The 16,689-nt window shown below is 41.9% G+C and overlaps 1 protein-coding gene across 1 annotated transcript in view; it reads left to right on the plus strand.

Annotated features, from left to right (window-relative positions):
* LOC126188632 (dual specificity calcium/calmodulin-dependent 3',5'-cyclic nucleotide phosphodiesterase 1-like) overlaps nt 1-16,689 on the plus strand; it is a 590,211-nt gene that overhangs the window by 513,146 nt on the left and 60,376 nt on the right. The window contains exon 8 of the mRNA XM_049930233.1: nt 10,313-10,453. Coding sequence (XP_049786190.1) covers nt 10,313-10,453 — 141 coding nt within the window. The remainder of the gene's footprint in view (nt 1-10,312; nt 10,454-16,689) is intronic.

Here is a 16,689-nt window from a genome sequence, read left to right on the forward strand (position 1 = left end):
GGTTTTCTGCACCACCAGTTTGTGAAAGGACAACAGACAACTGACTATGCAAAAAAACACACAGATCATAAATCAGTTCCAAAGTACTTGAATGTCTTATGTAGAGCCTTGTTTATTGTTATTGCAAATGAAACCTGGATTGGGAATTGAAGTTGCTTAAAATGAATTGGTAAATTGATTCAGACATGTCTGAATGTCAGACCTTTGCCTCCTTTATTGGTACTGCAAAGAAAGCCTTTATTTGCTTAATTTGAAATGTATATTGGTAGGGTCATTGGTATAAGGGGTAGGAGGGAGATCTCTCCAACTGCGGGATCTGTGAGGATATTACAATCAATGATAGTATTTTGCATAGTTTCAATCTGCATGCAGATAGCATTATAATATCTGACAATTCAGATTGCTAGCAGTTTTCTATTCTAATCATAAGCTGAAAATCATAAGTACAATATTCCTAATACACAAGTTTTCTGTTGAAAACAACTGTGAGGGACAAAACAAAACAACACATTGTTGTGCATACAGTTTTTGTTCCAAATTATTTATGCAGAGAAACAGTACATATGAGAGAAACAATTCATATAATGATTTAAATGCCCTGCTGTCATACTTGAAACCAACTGCAAGAAAGAAAAGAAAAACACACATTCACATAGCACGACACAGCATTTTCTTCCTGTCAGTCACCTTTAACATGAAACCTGTACATTGTTGTATAAAAATGTGTATATATAGCCTATGTTCATCCAAATGATGTCTATTAGAGTATCATGTAAAAATTTGAAGTAAATAGATCAAGAAGTTTTTGATATTTTTGCTAACAATGATCCCCCTTTAGACAGGGTATTAAAAAAAGGTGTCAAATATTTTGGGAGTGGTAGCACCCACCAAAACAAGAAAAGAAGTCCATTAAACAAGGCCTCTAATATGCATACATTAAGAGCTATGAGCACTTGTTCATCTTTGATACTGTGTAACTCCTCTGTTCTACTGCAAGCTCTTTGCTTTCCATATTTTGGAATGAGGTAGCTTGGATGAAACAAAAAAAAGAAAAGAAAAGTACCCAATAAACATATGCTTTAAAATGCATACTTAAAGAAGTATGAGCACAAATTCAGTAGAAGAGATGTGTTTCACAGTAGCAAAGATGAACAAGTGCTCATAGCTCCTAATGTGTGCGTTTTAGAGCCCATGTTCACTGGGAACTTTTTTTTCTTTTTTGTTTTTTCTAGATACCTGGGGGGGGGGGGGGGGGGGAGGTACTATCACCACTCAAAATATTCTACACTTTTTTTAACTCCCTGTTTATTAGTATAGCCCAGTGTGAAGAGAATATGCAATATAAACAGTTTTAGAACTTAGCTTCACTTTTATTTGGGTTTACTTTGTAAACAGTCATTTACACCTCTCAGTTCGTAGGTGCACATACACAGTTTGGGTTTCACAAGTCTTACTTTCTCTTTGGATAATGCGTTACTCAATCTGTGGGATTATTAAACTCTCAAAATAAATTTAACATGAGTTCAGTTTGCTGCTCCAGTCACTCACAGTCACAAACCTATGTAGTAAATGTTCTAAGATTGTTCAACACTCACTATAAGCCCATTCTAAGTTTGCACCAGTTGATGAGAATTTCAGGTAAATCCAGTAAAACGTGACCATCCATAGCATTTTGTGAAAGCTTAATTCTTGATATATTAAGATTATTAGAAATGTATACTTTTTACACAAGGTTAATCATTTTAAAAAATGTTCTGTGTCTCTGATATACACTGTGCATCCAAAACATTCTGAGACTGATTTTAGTCCTGATGTACAAGTGCAGCAACTAAGGTGTCAGCTTGAATTAACAACTGTAAACAACAAATGTGCAATCGAACAGTTAGTTGTGAGCAGGCAGTATTAAGTGGAGGATATGTGCCCATAGTGTGTCAACACTTGTGTCACAAATCAAAGGAGTAACATCTCTAAATCAAGTGTTCTAGGCATACTTCAGAATGTTTTGAAGATGAGAAAACAGTGTGCAAAGTTTGGCCCACACACCCTGAACAGAAACAACAATATGTGTATGCTGATAGAAATTCAAAATGTGAACAATTCTTTTCTGAAGAACGTCCTTATGGGCAATGTGACTTTGTGTTATCAAAATGAACCTACCACAAAACAACAAAGGCAGAAATTCATATTGACAGGTCAGTGCCTTGACAACTTAAACAATATTCAAGCCAATGTGACGCATGTGTTGAGCAACATCCCAAAGAAATATTTTTCTGACAGTATCACATAGTTATATGAATGTTCTGTGCAGTGTACTCAAGAGGTAGGTGGGAGGGGGCATGCAGAACATGTGAAACATTCTAACCACTGTCTTATGCTTTCCCTGTTATTTATTAATACTGTGAAGCTTTTTGGATCAATGCGTATTCCTGACCAAGAGAAGTTTACTAGTTACAACATAGGCCTTAATTTGAGGAAGATATTTCGGAAAATGCTCTTTTGGAGCACAGTATTCTATGGCAGTAAAACATGGACTGTGGGAAAACCAGAATAGAAGAAAATCAAAGCATTTGAGGTTTGGTGCTACAGAAGAATATTGAAAATTAAGTAATATGATGAGGTAAGGAATGAGGAGGGTCTCTGCAGAATCATTGAGGAAAGAAATGTTAGAACTTCAAGTTTAACACATATATTTCGGAACAACACAACAACACATATAAGTCACAGAGTAAGTTGACATGTGTACACATTAGCATTCGAATAAGCACTGAGTCTCAGTCTAGCGGCCGCTGCTCGGCTGGCCGCTTAGGTGGCGCAGCTGCTGCATGGCTGGCAGACAGCGCCGCACATAGAGGACGTGCGTAATTGTGCGGCGGCACTTTGAATGATCGGCGAGTCACAACACTTTTCCCCCCTTTGAAATTGTTGCACTGGTCTTGATGGAGGTGTCCTGGAGATGGCTAAGTGAAGTCTCGAGGAGGAGGCTTCCCGTACGGACGGAAGTGTCCCCGATGATAACGGGTCGAGATGACAGGAGACGTAGGGGTCGAATCTGCTGGGGCCCCATGCACCAATCTGCCCGTTGTGGCAAGTCCAGTTGATATGACAGGAGACATGGGCGATGTGTCGGCGTCCGTTGGCGGAGGAGGCGAGTAGATGTACTCTGACAGAGGATGGTCCTCCTGTTCCTGCATGGGCACGTCTCCTGGTGGCGTCCGTTCTGGTGCTGGCATCGCGATGACAGTGAGAGGGCTGCGTTGTAAGTATTGAGAGATGCCAAGATCCCGAGCATCAGGTAGAGCCAAAGGTGGTGTGGCGGCATTCGGAACAGGCGTTGCTGGCACCCGAGGCCGAAGCTGGTCCGAATGACGCACTGCAACACCCGTGTCCATCTGGATTTCATACAGGTGTCTGCCATGGTGTCTTAAGATGCGGCCCGGGCTCCATTTTGGCCGCCTGCCATATCCCCGTACCCAGACGAGGTCGTCGGTGGTGTACCGGCCAAGTGAAGGCACCCGCGGCCGTGAGGTGGGAGGCCGCAGAAGATGAAGTAGCGTGCAGGGCTGTCAGCCATGTAAGAGCTCAGCCAGGCTGTGATCGCCCATGGGGGTGAAACGGTAAGATGCCAGGAACTGGAGAAGCGCATCATCAGCAGCAGAAGAAGTCAGAAGTTTCCGCATCTGAGCCTTAAATGTGCAGACCAGTCGTTCAGCCTCACCGTTGGATTGTAGATGGAATGGCGGGGCAATGACATGCGTAACGCCGTGACGAGTACAAAAATCCGCAAAGTTGGAAGAGGCAAATTGCGGACCATTATCAGTAACAAGAGTAGAGGGGAGGCCTTCCAAAGAAAAAATGCGGGCGAGAGCCCTGGTGGTTGCCGTGGTGGTAGGTGACGTGCAACGGACAATGAAAGGAAAGTTAGAGTAGGCATCAATTACGAGGAGCCAATAAGTACCTAAAAAGGGTCCCGCAAAGTCAGCATGAATGCGCTCCCAGGGCTTCTCAGGCGAAGGCCACGGTGACAGTGATGACTTCGGGGCAGCGGCCTGTGACGCACAAGGCCCGCAGGCAGCGACCATGTGTGCTATTTCAGAGTCGATGCCAGGTCAGTACACATGATGGCGCACCAGAGATTTTGTGCGAGACACACCCCAGTGCCCCTGGTGAAGGAGGCGCAAGACCGAAGCATGCAAAGACGCAGGTACCACAACACGCGGCGAAGCGTTGTCAGTGGAGAGGAGGATAACACCATCCCTAGCCGTGAGGCGGTAGCGCAAAGTGTAGTAGTTCTGCAACGGATCAGAAGTCTTAGTGGATGGGCGATCTGGCCAACCCTCTTGAATACAGCATAAAACCCGGGAGAGGGTAGGGTCAGAACCCGTAGCAGCCGCCAGCCTGTCCCCAGTGATGGGGAACCCGTCCACAACCCGCTGCTCGGCAACATCCAGGTTGAAACACAAAAGTTCGTCCCTATCGAATGCCTGATCAGGACCCATGGGAAGGCGGGACAGAGCATCAGCATTCGCATGTTGAGCCGTTGGCCGGAAATGAATCTCATAATTGAAACAGGACAAGTAAAGAGCCCAACGCTGGAGGCGGTGTGCAGCCTTGTCGGGAAGTGACGTTGATGGATGAAACAAGGAAACAAGTGGTTTGTGATCCGTAACAAGATGAAAATTTGAGCCATAGAGAAAAACACCAAACTTATGAAGAGCATAAATGATGGCCAAAGCTTCTTTCTCAATTTGAGAATACTTTTGTTGGGCATCCGTGAGCGTTTTGGAGGCATAAGCAATGGGTTGTTTCGAACCGTCAGAAAAATGGTGCGCAAGGACTGCCCCAACCCCATATTGAGAGGCATCTGTGGCAAGAACAAGATGTTGGCCAGGTCGATAGGTAGCCAGGCATGGGGCCTGTTTCAGCATAGTCTTTAATTTCTGGAAAGCCGCGTCACATGACGCGGACCAGTGAAAAGGCACGTTTTTATGCAACAGGCGATGCAACGGCTGAACCACCGAAGCCGCAGACGGTAAAAACTTCTGATAGTATGCTGTTTTCCCCCAGAAGGCCTGCAGTTCCTTAACAGATGTAGGGCGAGGAAGGGCGTCGATTGCAGCGACAGTTTGTTGAAGCAGACGAATACCATCCCGAGAGAGTTGAAACCCCAAGTACGTGATAGAGGCCTGAAAAAATTGTGATTTCTGAAGATTACACTTAAGACCGGCAGTCTGTAAGACATGAAAAAGTGTGCGGAGATTTTGAAGATGTTCTTCAGTGGTGACAACAATGTCGTCCATGTAATTGATACACCCAGGGACAGGGAGCAATAATTGTTCCAAGAATCGCTGAAAGAGAGCAGGGGCGCTAGCAACCCCGAATGGCAAGCGTTGGTATTGATAGAGGCCGAAAGGCGTGTTAAGGACCAGAAACTGCCAGGAAGCAGCATAGAGAGGAAGTTGATGATAAGCTTCTGACAGGTCAATTTTAGAAAAATACTGGCCTCCAGCAAGTTTAGTGAACAGTTCTTCAGGACGGGGCATAGGGTAAGTGTCGATGAGGCATTGAGCATTTACAGTGGCTTTGAAATCGCCACAGAGACGAATATCACCATTTGGCTTAGCAACTACAATGACAGGAGAGGACCACTCACTGGAAGTGACAGGAAGCAAGACCCTTGATGCAGTGAGACGATCCAACTCCCGTTTTACCCGAACACGAAGGGCCACAGGAATGGGCCGAGCCCGAAAAAACTTAGGCCGAGCAGTGGGTTTGAGCGTGATATGAGCTTCAAAGTCATTTCCACGGCCTAACCCAGGAGAAAAAAGGGAAGAAAATGTCGTCAACAAGGAATCCAGTTGAGCATAAGGAATAGCATCAGAGACAATATTGACAGAGTCATCAATGGAGAACCCAAAAACGCGAAAGGCATCGAAACCAAAAAGATTTTCTGCATTGCTCTGGTCGACCACAAATATGGGAACAGTGCGAACGACGGATTTGTAAGATACCTCAGCATTAAACTGTCCCAAGAGAGAAATCTTCTGTTTATTGTACGTCCGTAATTGCCGAGTGACAGGGGACAGGAGTGGAGAACCCAGCTGAAGATACGTCTGAGAATTAATTATAGTGGCAGCAGAATCGGTATCCACTTGCATGCGAACACCTCGACCAAGGATTTGGACAGTGAGGAATAACTTCCCTGAAAGGGATAAGTGCAATTGACAGACAACACAGAATCAGAATCAGCATCATGTTCATGAATATCATGTATGCGGTCGGATTTACAAACGGAAGACACATGACCTTTCTTTTTGCAATTGTGACACACAGCCCAACGTTGGGGACAATCCTCGCGTGAATGTTTCGTAAAACACCGCGGACATGAAGGAAGTTGCTGGGGATTTTGCTGCAGTTTCTTAGCGGGTTGTTTACGGCTAGGCTGAGGCTGCATGTGGGAGCGCACTGCGGCCACGTCGGCTGGCGGGGACGCGCCGCACGTGTCGTCAACAGCGCACAGAGGTTGTATTTCCCCGACATCACCCCACGCCTCTATTAGCGCCCCAGCGGCGTGAGAAATTTCAAAAGACTGTGCAGTGGAGAGAACTTCATCTAGAGTCAGATTCGACAACTGAAGGGCACGTTGCCGAACTTCTTTGTCGGGCGCCGACCAGATAATAGCATCCCGTACCATGGAATCGGCATAGGATTCTTTGTGAACGTCAGTAACGAATTGACACTTTCGACTGAGGCCGTGAAGTTCAGCAGCCCAAGCGCGATAGGATTGATTTGGTTGTTTTTGACAATGATAAAAGGCAACATGATAGGCTACCACATGCGTTTGCTTTTGAAAATAGACAGACAGAAGCGAGCACATTTCAGCAAAGGACAAAGACGCAGGAGCCTTCAAAGGAGCCATTTGCGACAGCAAGTGATACATTTGAGGTGAAATCCAGGAAAGGAACAGAGACTTAAATGGTTGTTCGTCCGTGACATGAAATGACAAGAAGTGCTGTCGAAGACGTTTTTCATAATCAGACCAGTCTTCCGCCGTCTCATCGTAAGGAGGAAAAGGAGGTATAGCCAACGACGAGAAACGCCCCGCATTTGACATCGCGACGAAATCGCGAATCGCCGCTGTTAGAAGCGTTTGCTGTTCAAGGAGATTTTGCAAGAGTTTCTCGACAGTAGCCATGGAACCCCGTGAGTCAATGGTGAAAAGGAATAATCCACTACCTCGTCGCCAATTGTTAGAACTTCAAGTTTAACACATATTTTTCGGAACAACACAACAACACATATAAGTCACAGAGTAAGTTGACATGTGTACACGTTAGCAGTCGAATAAGCACTGAGTCTCAGTCTAGCAGCCGCTGCTCGGCTGGCCGCTTAGGTGGCGCAGCTGCTGCATGGCTGGCAGACAGCGCCGCACGTAGAGGACGTGCGTAATTGCGCGGCGGCACTTTGAATGATTGGCGAGTCACAATAAGAAATGTATGGAAAACACTAACAGGAAAAAGGGACAGCATGAAAGGACATCTCTTAAGACATGAGAGAATAAATTCTATGGTACCAGGGTGGAGGGTAAAAACTGTAGAGGAAGACAGAGATTGGAATACATCCAGCATAGGTTGGAATTGCTACTCTGAGATGAAAAGACTGACACAGGAGAGTAATTCATGGCTGGTTGCATCAGATCAATCAGAAGACTGATGGCTCAAAAAAAAAGGGGGGGGGGGTTTATATCGACCATACTCTATGACATCGCTTCAGTGCACCTCTCCTCTATGGTGACTAAATGCCTTGCATTCCTAACCTACATTGTTGTTTTGTACCACAACAATGCCCCAGCTAGTGCCAGTTGTGCACTATCACTAAGAGAACCAGTGATGGAAAAAAGTACACTTCCATGGCTAAATATGAGCATGCATGGTTTGCTTGACAACAGTATTGAATGGAAAGAAATAAGATTGACTAAGGAGATATACCTTAAGTAAAAAGTCAGAGTTAGTGGGGAACTGGTGGAGGGAAGAGATCATAGGAGAGTATATAGATGGAACAAGAGAAATGTGTGAAAGGTGCAAAAGGGTGGAGAGTATATGGTTTGCTGATCTCATTATAATCTTGGCAGACTCCAAGAAGGTAGTTAATAAAATTTTGGAATACCTAAATAATAAATGTGGAGAATCTGAAATGAAAATAAATAAGAGAAAGTCCAAAAGCATAATACTGAGTGGAAAAGAGAGAAGTTCCAAATCTGATAGATGGATGACTACTAGAGCAGGTTCCAAAATTCAGATACTTGGAAAATGAAATGTGTCATGATATAAGATCAGTAATAGCATTAGCCAAGGAAGTGCTCAACAAAAAAAGTGGAAATTACTATGCAGACCCGAGAATAAAAATCTGGTGAAAGGATTGGCTTTATATATGGCAGAGACATGGACTTTACAAAATGATGAGGGAAGAGTGCCAGAAGCACTGGAAATGTAAGTATGGGGGAAACTAGAGGGTGTGAGGTGCGTAGAAGAACTGAGAAATGAGGGGGTGTTGAGAAAAGTGGGGGAGAACAAGAAACCTCTTAGACACTGTAAGGAAAAGGAAGAAAAATAGACTCGGCCCCATGTGATAAGACAGTGCTTACTCCAGTAAGAAGTTCAATGGATAGTAAAGGGAAAGAAAGGGTGAGGAAGAAGAGAATATCAATTAATGGACAGTGCTAAGAACAAAAGTGATAATTAAGGAGCATTGAGGAGAAACGTACAAAACAACCAGAGGTGAGAAAGTTCCAGGCCTAGATCTGGCACAAGGCAGAATGACTTCTGATTATGATAATGATGATGATGATGATGACACAGCTTAACTTTAAAAATATCTTGATCTTCAACCTTGGTTCCCAATTCTGAATTGACAACAGACCAAACTACAGTTAATCTTATATCTGTGTTTGAAAATGACTATATTGTTTGTCTGATTTTAATTCCCAACATAAACTTTCTAAATAGTGTTCCATAACATTTAACACACATCATAAAATTAGTGCTTATGCTGAATTTTAACCATACATTACTATTTTTATATGTTAATAGAAAATTTCATCTTATTAGTCATTAGATTTCATACAAAACATTTGTGTTACCCATGTTGGAATGTTGCTCAAATACTTGGGCTTTTTATAAGCTTGGATTATTGCAGGAAATTGAGTATATACATAGAAGTGCTGTGCAAATGCTTACAGGCTTGTTTGTCTTGTGGATGGGCTCACCCAGAAATAATCTTCCTTCCCACATCTATCTTTGAATGAAATGAGGAAAAGTTGTTGATTTATGACTAAAATTTATGATTAAATGTTGTTCACATTATGCCAACACTGAAATTGTTAGAGATGGAACACAAATTCAGTTGGATAAGAATGTGGCACAAAATAAGTTGTGACACAACAGAATCTCAACTGACAGATTCCTGCACTTGTACTAGAAAATTCCAAGAAGTGCTATTGAGAACTGTATATTAACATACATATTACAGGCTCTCCATTTTCCCTTTCAAACACCGTTATGATAAAATTAGACATAACAACTAACCCACAAGTAACCTTTCTTCCTACAGCTTTATTTGAATGGAAAAAAGGACAACTTGTTAGTTGGTGACTAAAGTTTATGATTTAATATTGTGCTAATACTGAAGCCATTAGAAACAGAACACAAATGTAGTTGGATAAGGGTGTGGAATAAAATAAGCTATGACTTGGTTTGAGGGAACCCTAGTATATTGTATAATGAAAGCACCTCTGCCATACAATTTGCAGTGCTGTGCAAAGTATAGACGTATGTAGAGGGCATGGAATGAAACTGTTTGGTGTGAATAATTTTCATCTACTTTACAGTTATTTTATATGATTTTGTACTGTAAACTTATAATATTTGTTCAAAAAGCATGTACTATTACCAAAGTCACTGTTCTTACTTGATTGTTTGTTGATATTTTTTAGAAAATCAGTTGTTTAAGTATAAAAACCTGAGAGTTGCTGTACCATTTCTGCATTATGAATTTATCATTATATTTATTTTCACCTACTGTGACAAATAGTGAATTCTTTTTTCTAGATAAGAAGTTTAACAAATCACATTCTTTGTATCATGTTCCATTAATTATAAACACTCAGGTCTTTGCAACTTCACCAAGAGTACCCATGTTATACATTTTGGCATCTAACCACAGTTATATATATTTGAAGAATATTCTATATCGTTCTCACAACTATGATGAATTTCCTTTATAGTCATTAATTTACATTCTATTTAATATCTTTCAGGTTCCACCTTCCACACTGGAGGCATTTCTTACACGAATAGAGGAAGGTTATTGTCGTTACCGAAATCCATATCATAACAACCTACATGCAGCTGATGTGGCACAGACCGTCCACTATATGTTGTGCCAAACAGGGCTCATGGTAAGATTTTATCAGTTCTTTTATGCAAATCACAATTTAGTTTTTGAAGGGATGTATCAACCAATATATTCAAATGTAGTGACTTTTCATTAAACAGTATTTCTTCCTTATTTATTAAAGTCTTTAAAAAGTTGTACATGCTGTTTTTCTGTTTTAAATGTTGTTCCAAATTACATTACTTTCCATACATTTAACAGAAAATTTTTTCTTCTTCTTTATTATTATTTTTTATTGTTATGAGTTGAAGAGGACTCAGTTGTAATCTGTGCTTGTTATGAGTTAAAGTGGACTCAATTGTAATCATTTGATAAATGATTCATAACAATATGTAGATGTTAATTATTCCACTTGCAATATTACTCCAATATCAAAATATTGAGGATTTAAAATATGTGTTTCAGGTCTGTGTGATTAAAGTCACAAATAACTAAAAGACCAGATTACTACTTTTTTGTTGTATTAAAAATATGCTCTATAATTCCACCCCCTGCCTCTTGTAAATCTTGCCTACATCTCTCACTTGGGAGAAGATAAGGAACTAATCTGTTGTGCCAAAAAAGATGATTATGCCCTCTAACAGTGACCTGTGTGATGATTTTTATCATTTTTTCATATACACTCCTGGAAATGGAAAAAAGAACACATTGACACCGGTGTGTCAGACCCACCGTACTTGCTCCGGACACTGCGAGAGGGCTGTACAAGCAATGATCACACGCACGGCACAGCGGACACACCAGGAACCGCGGTGTTGGCCGTCGAATGGCGCTAGCTGCGCAGCATTTGTGCACCGCCGCCGTCAGTGTCAGCCAGTTTGCCGTGGCATACGGAGCTCCATCGCAGTCTTTAACACTGGTAGCATGCCGCGACAGCGTGGACGTGAACCGTATGTGCAGTTGACGGACTTTGAGCGAGGGCGTATAGTGGGCATGTGGGAGGCCGTGTGGACGTACCGCCGAATTGCTCAACACGTGGGGCGTGAGGTCTCCACAGTACATCGATGTTGTCGCCAGTGGTCGGCGGAAGGTGCACGTGCCCGTCGACCTGGGACCGGACCGCAGCGATGCACGGATGCACGCCAAGACCGTAGGATCCTACGCAGTGCCGTAGGGGACCGCACTGCCATTTCCCAGCAAATTAGGGACACTGTTGCTCCTGGGGTATCGGCGAGGACCATTCGCAACCGTCTGCATGAAGCTGGGCTACGGTCCCGCACACCGTTAGGCCATCTTCCGCTCATGCCCCAACATCATGCAGCCCGCCTCCAGTGGTGTCGCGACAGGCGTGAATGGAGGGACGAATGGAGACGTGTCGTCTTCAGCGATGAGAGTCGCTTCTGCCTTGGTGCCAATGATGGTCGTATGCGTGTTTGGCGCCGTGCAGGTGAGCGCCACAATCAGGACTGCATACGACCGAGGCACACAGGGCCAACACCCGGCATCATGGTGTGGGGAGCAATCTCCTACACTGGCCGTACACCACTGGTGATCGTCGAGGGGACACTGAATAGTGCACGGTACATCCAAACCGTCATCGAACCCATCGTTCTACCATTCCTAGACCGGCAAGGGAACTTGCTGTTCCAACAGGACAATGCACGTCCGCATGTATCCCGTGCCACCCAACATGCTCTAGAAGGTGTAAGTCAACTACCCTGGCCAGCAAGATCTCCAGATCTGTCCCCCATTGAGCATGTTTGGGACTGGATGAAGCGTCGTCTCACGCGGTCTGCACGTCCAGCACGAACGCTGGTCCAACTGAGGCGCCAGGTGGAAATGGCATGGCAAGCCGTTCCACAGGACTACATCCAGCATCTCTACGATCGTCTCCATGGGAGAATAGCAGCCTGCATTGCTGCAAAAGGTGGATATACACTGTACTAGTGCCGACATTGTGCATGCTCTGTTGCCTGTGTCTATGTGCCTGTGGTTCTGTCAGTGTGATCATGTGATGTATCTGACCCCAGGAATGTGTCAATAAAGTTTCACCTTCCTGGGACAATGAATTCACGGTGTTCTTATTTCAATTTCCAGGAGTGTACTTAACATTTGTTTTTAATGTAGGTCTATTCAAGTAAGATTATTGTTTTTATTGGTTTTTGCTAGTATATTTTCAGCATTCGCAATCAGATTGCATTTTTTCGTAATAATTGGCCCATTCCATAGTACAAAAATAATAACAAACAGGGTGTTAAATTGCTGTAGTCATTAACAAACAAAATACCAATGTTACAAAGGAATATCTATAAAATTACTTTCTGTTGACCGCTGAGATATCCTAATTGCATTTCGTGTCAACACAAGTTTGTTTTGCTCAATGATATTTTCCAGTTGCATTTTGTATCAACAAAATCTGTTCCATAACATTACTCTGTATGTGTAGTTGAAGATTTTCAGAGCAAAGCTCCGCAGTGAATGATTCTTGGTTTTATCGTCAATCCTCAAGACATTCATGAAGTTTCAGTAAACACACTGACACACTGAAGATTGACACAGAAGTCCAAGAAGATTTTACCACAGTGCTGAATAATGTTAATTGCCAGTTGCAAATATGTAATTTAAATGTAAATTTAAAGCTGTGAATCAGATTACTCATTTGACACTACAACTTTGACCTGAGAGACTCGGTGGCATTGCCTCAGGTGCTGAATGCTTCCTCATACAAAGACCATTCCCAACTGTTTCTTTGTTCTGTAATTTGTGCAGACACTGGAAGAGTTGAAATTAGTTATCTATAATATTTACACTTTTTAGATTCATTTTTGATGTATTTGTATTGTACATAAACAAAAACACGTAAGTTACAGTTGTGATATATTCACAATTTCACTCATAACAAGACCATTTACTGCTGGAGTTGTTTGTGGCACATTTTGAAGCACACATATCCACATATCAAATGATATTTCTTACAATAAGAATTTGTTTCTGAACATCATTTTTACATTTCTTGTACTTTTACCACTTATATGGTAAATACATTGACCCAGCGAGTCTTGTAGGGCATTCTTGATGTTTGCCACCCTCTGCTTTCTTTTGCTTGATGTCAAAGGTTTCAGTAATTTCTCCAGTTAGATTGAATGAGTGTTTCATACTCCATTTTTCTCTCATATATTCAGAATATTAAAGATGGGTTACCATCGCCACATCCAAAAACTGGAAGAATAATTTTCTATACTACTTAGAAAATTCCTTATACTTTCCACTGTTTTGATGAACATATCACTTTGGTTGAGTATTCCCGTTGACTTGTTAGAATCAGTTACCATACATGGTTTTAGCGTCAGGTCATTAGTATCGTGATGTTGCACGCACTGCACTAGTGACTGTGAAGACCAAGAAAAAGCATGTGTGGATCATAAATTAAAAAAAAAATCTAATCCTTCCAAATTTGTCTCTGTTCCAAAAATAAACACTACTTCAGGAGTACTCTCCATCAAAATCTGGTAAAGTCAGGTGTACATACAAACAAATGCTATTAATGACAGGGAAATCGAAGAAAGGAAAAATGACATTCCAGTCATAAATATTAGAGAAACTAATCAGTCTGAAATGGCGAGATGAGAAGCACCTTTGTATGCTGTCAATATTTCACAAATCTGATATGTTCATTGGAGGTCAGCAGCTTTTTGTTCACTATGGTGATTCATAAGTAGCATTCCAATATAATGAACTTAGTATTTCACTCCAGCTGAATAGCAAACAAGCCAACATCTCTAAACTTCTATAGAAGTTGAACGCACTAAGAACATGTTGCCTATGAACTGGAGTATCAATCAGCTACGTTCAGGACATATCCCTCAAAAATATCCCCCTAGTGTCAAGAGGTAAATGACAAAATTCACTAACCATATCATGAAAATAATTATGTACCGAGAAGGTGGAGGATCACTCACCTGAAACTTTTTGTCAAGCACACGAGGTGATTAGCACATTAAAGCAGGAAAATTATTTACTGTATGAAGTCTGTAAACATTTAGTGACACTCTCGTATGATTACTGAAATCAAAAGCTTCAGTTGACAGTAACGTTGTAGTTTCATTCATACAGTGGTATGACTCAATTTCAAACCATTCTCAAATGTATTAACTTGTGAATAAACTCATAATTGAGTCAAAGCCACTGTTTTGAGTAAAACTACTAAATAAATGGCAGGTTGAGGCTGATCTAAATATATATGAAATCAACCATTGAAATTCAATGACACTCTTCAGCAAGGCAGTATTAAGCTCCAGTGTCTTCATAGACCACCATATTGGATACAACATGTAATCCACTTGTTTGATAGGTATAGGAGTTCTTAACAATAATATGTGAAAGACCACCCATATTTGCTGCACTTGGTGTGGTGTCACCGCCAGACATCACACTTGCTAGGTGGTAGCTTAAATCGGCCGCGGTCCATTAGTACATGTCGGACCCGCGTGTCGCCACTGTCAGTACTTGCAGACCTAGCGCCACCACATGGCAGGTCTAGAAAGGCGGACTAGCACTCGCCCCAGTTGTACGATGACTTTGCTAGCGACTACACTGACGAAGCATCGCTCATTAGCCGAGCAGATAGTTAGAATAGCCTTCAGCTAAGTCCATGGCTACAACCTAGCAAGGCGCCATTAACCGTATCTGAAGATAGTCTAATTTGTATAGTCAAGAGCAATGTACCACAAGGATGCAATAAAGTTAAGTATCCGAGGAACTGCATATTTTTCTCTATAGCACTCATCAAGTATCCTGTTCCAGAACTCACGCCAGCCGGCGTGTGTGTACGCGTGCCTTTCGGCTACCTCCGAGTGGCGTGGCTGTCTTGCTACGCCACAACACTTGGACCAGTTGTTTTAGTCCTCTACAAAAGAGATGTAAGCGGATTCTTGGGTAGTGCAATACATGGCCATGTCATTTGGCAGGCCACAGAAATTAGATAATGGTATGGAGACATTCCTACAATGTATTTTCTGCATCTGAGCAACATTGTCTGCTTGTAAAATGGTTCCTAGAAGGCTGGTCTGAGATGCTAAACCTGTGGCTATCATATAAGATGCCCATTGTACTGATGTTTCATTATCTTTTGTGTCACTACTAGGTATGACAGCATGTTGTGTGCAATGCCAAACCAGTCAAGTGTGTTCGTATCAGTAGTAATACATGCTACCTTGGGTCCACATCATTAATCTTGATATGCAACAGAATTTTGGAACATATATTGATTTCAAGCATTATGAATTATCTCGAAGAAAATGGTCAACATGGATTTAAAAAACGTCATTCTTGTGAAACACAACTAGCTCTTTGCTCACACAAAATGTTGAGTGCTATTGACAAGGAATTTCAAACAGATTCCATATTTCTAGATTTCCAGAAGGCTTTTGACACTGTACCATACAAGCTGCTTGCAGTGAAATTGCATGCTTATGGAATATCATCTCAGTTAAGTGACTAGATTCGTGATTTCCTGTCAGAGGTCACAGTTCGTAGTAATTGACGGAAAGCCATCGAGTAAAACAGAAGTGATTTCTGGCATTTGCCAAGGTAGTGTTAGAGGCCCTTTGCTGTTTGTCATCTGCATAAACAATTTAGGAGACAATCCGAGCAGCTATCTTAGGTTGTTTGCAGGTGTTTATCGCTAGTAAAGTCATCAGAAGATCAAAACAAATTGCAAAATGATTTAGAAAAGGTATCTTTATGGGTTGAAAATTGGCAGTTGACTCTAAATAGTGAAAAGTGTGAGGTCATCCACATGAGTGCTAAAAGAAATCTATTAAACTCTGGTTACACAATAAATCAGTCAAATCTAAAGACCGTAAATTCAACTAAATACCAAGGAATTACAATTACAAACAACTTCGATTGGAAGAAACACATAGAAAATGTTGTGCAGAGGGCTAAGTAAAGTCTGTGTTTTATTGGCAGGACACTTATGAAATGTAAAGAGATCTACTGAAGAGACTGCCTATGCTATGCTTGTCCGTCCTCTTTTAGAATACTGCTGCACAGTGTGGGATCTTTACCAGGTAGGATTGATGAAGTACATTGAGAAAGTTCAAAGAAGGGCAGCGATGTTTGTATTATAGGGAAGAGAGGGTCACTGAAATGATACAGAATTTGGGATGCACATAATTAAAGCAAAGGCATGTTACGTTGTGGTGGAATCTTCTCATGAATTTTCAATCACCAATTTTCTCCGAATGTGAAAATATTTTTTTGATGTGATCTATACAGGGAGAAACAATCACCAGAATA

The sequence above is a fragment of the Schistocerca cancellata genome, chromosome 5 (genome assembly GCF_023864275.1).
Source record: "Schistocerca cancellata isolate TAMUIC-IGC-003103 chromosome 5, iqSchCanc2.1, whole genome shotgun sequence".
In the NCBI taxonomy this organism is placed as follows: domain Eukaryota; kingdom Metazoa; phylum Arthropoda; class Insecta; order Orthoptera; family Acrididae; genus Schistocerca; species Schistocerca cancellata.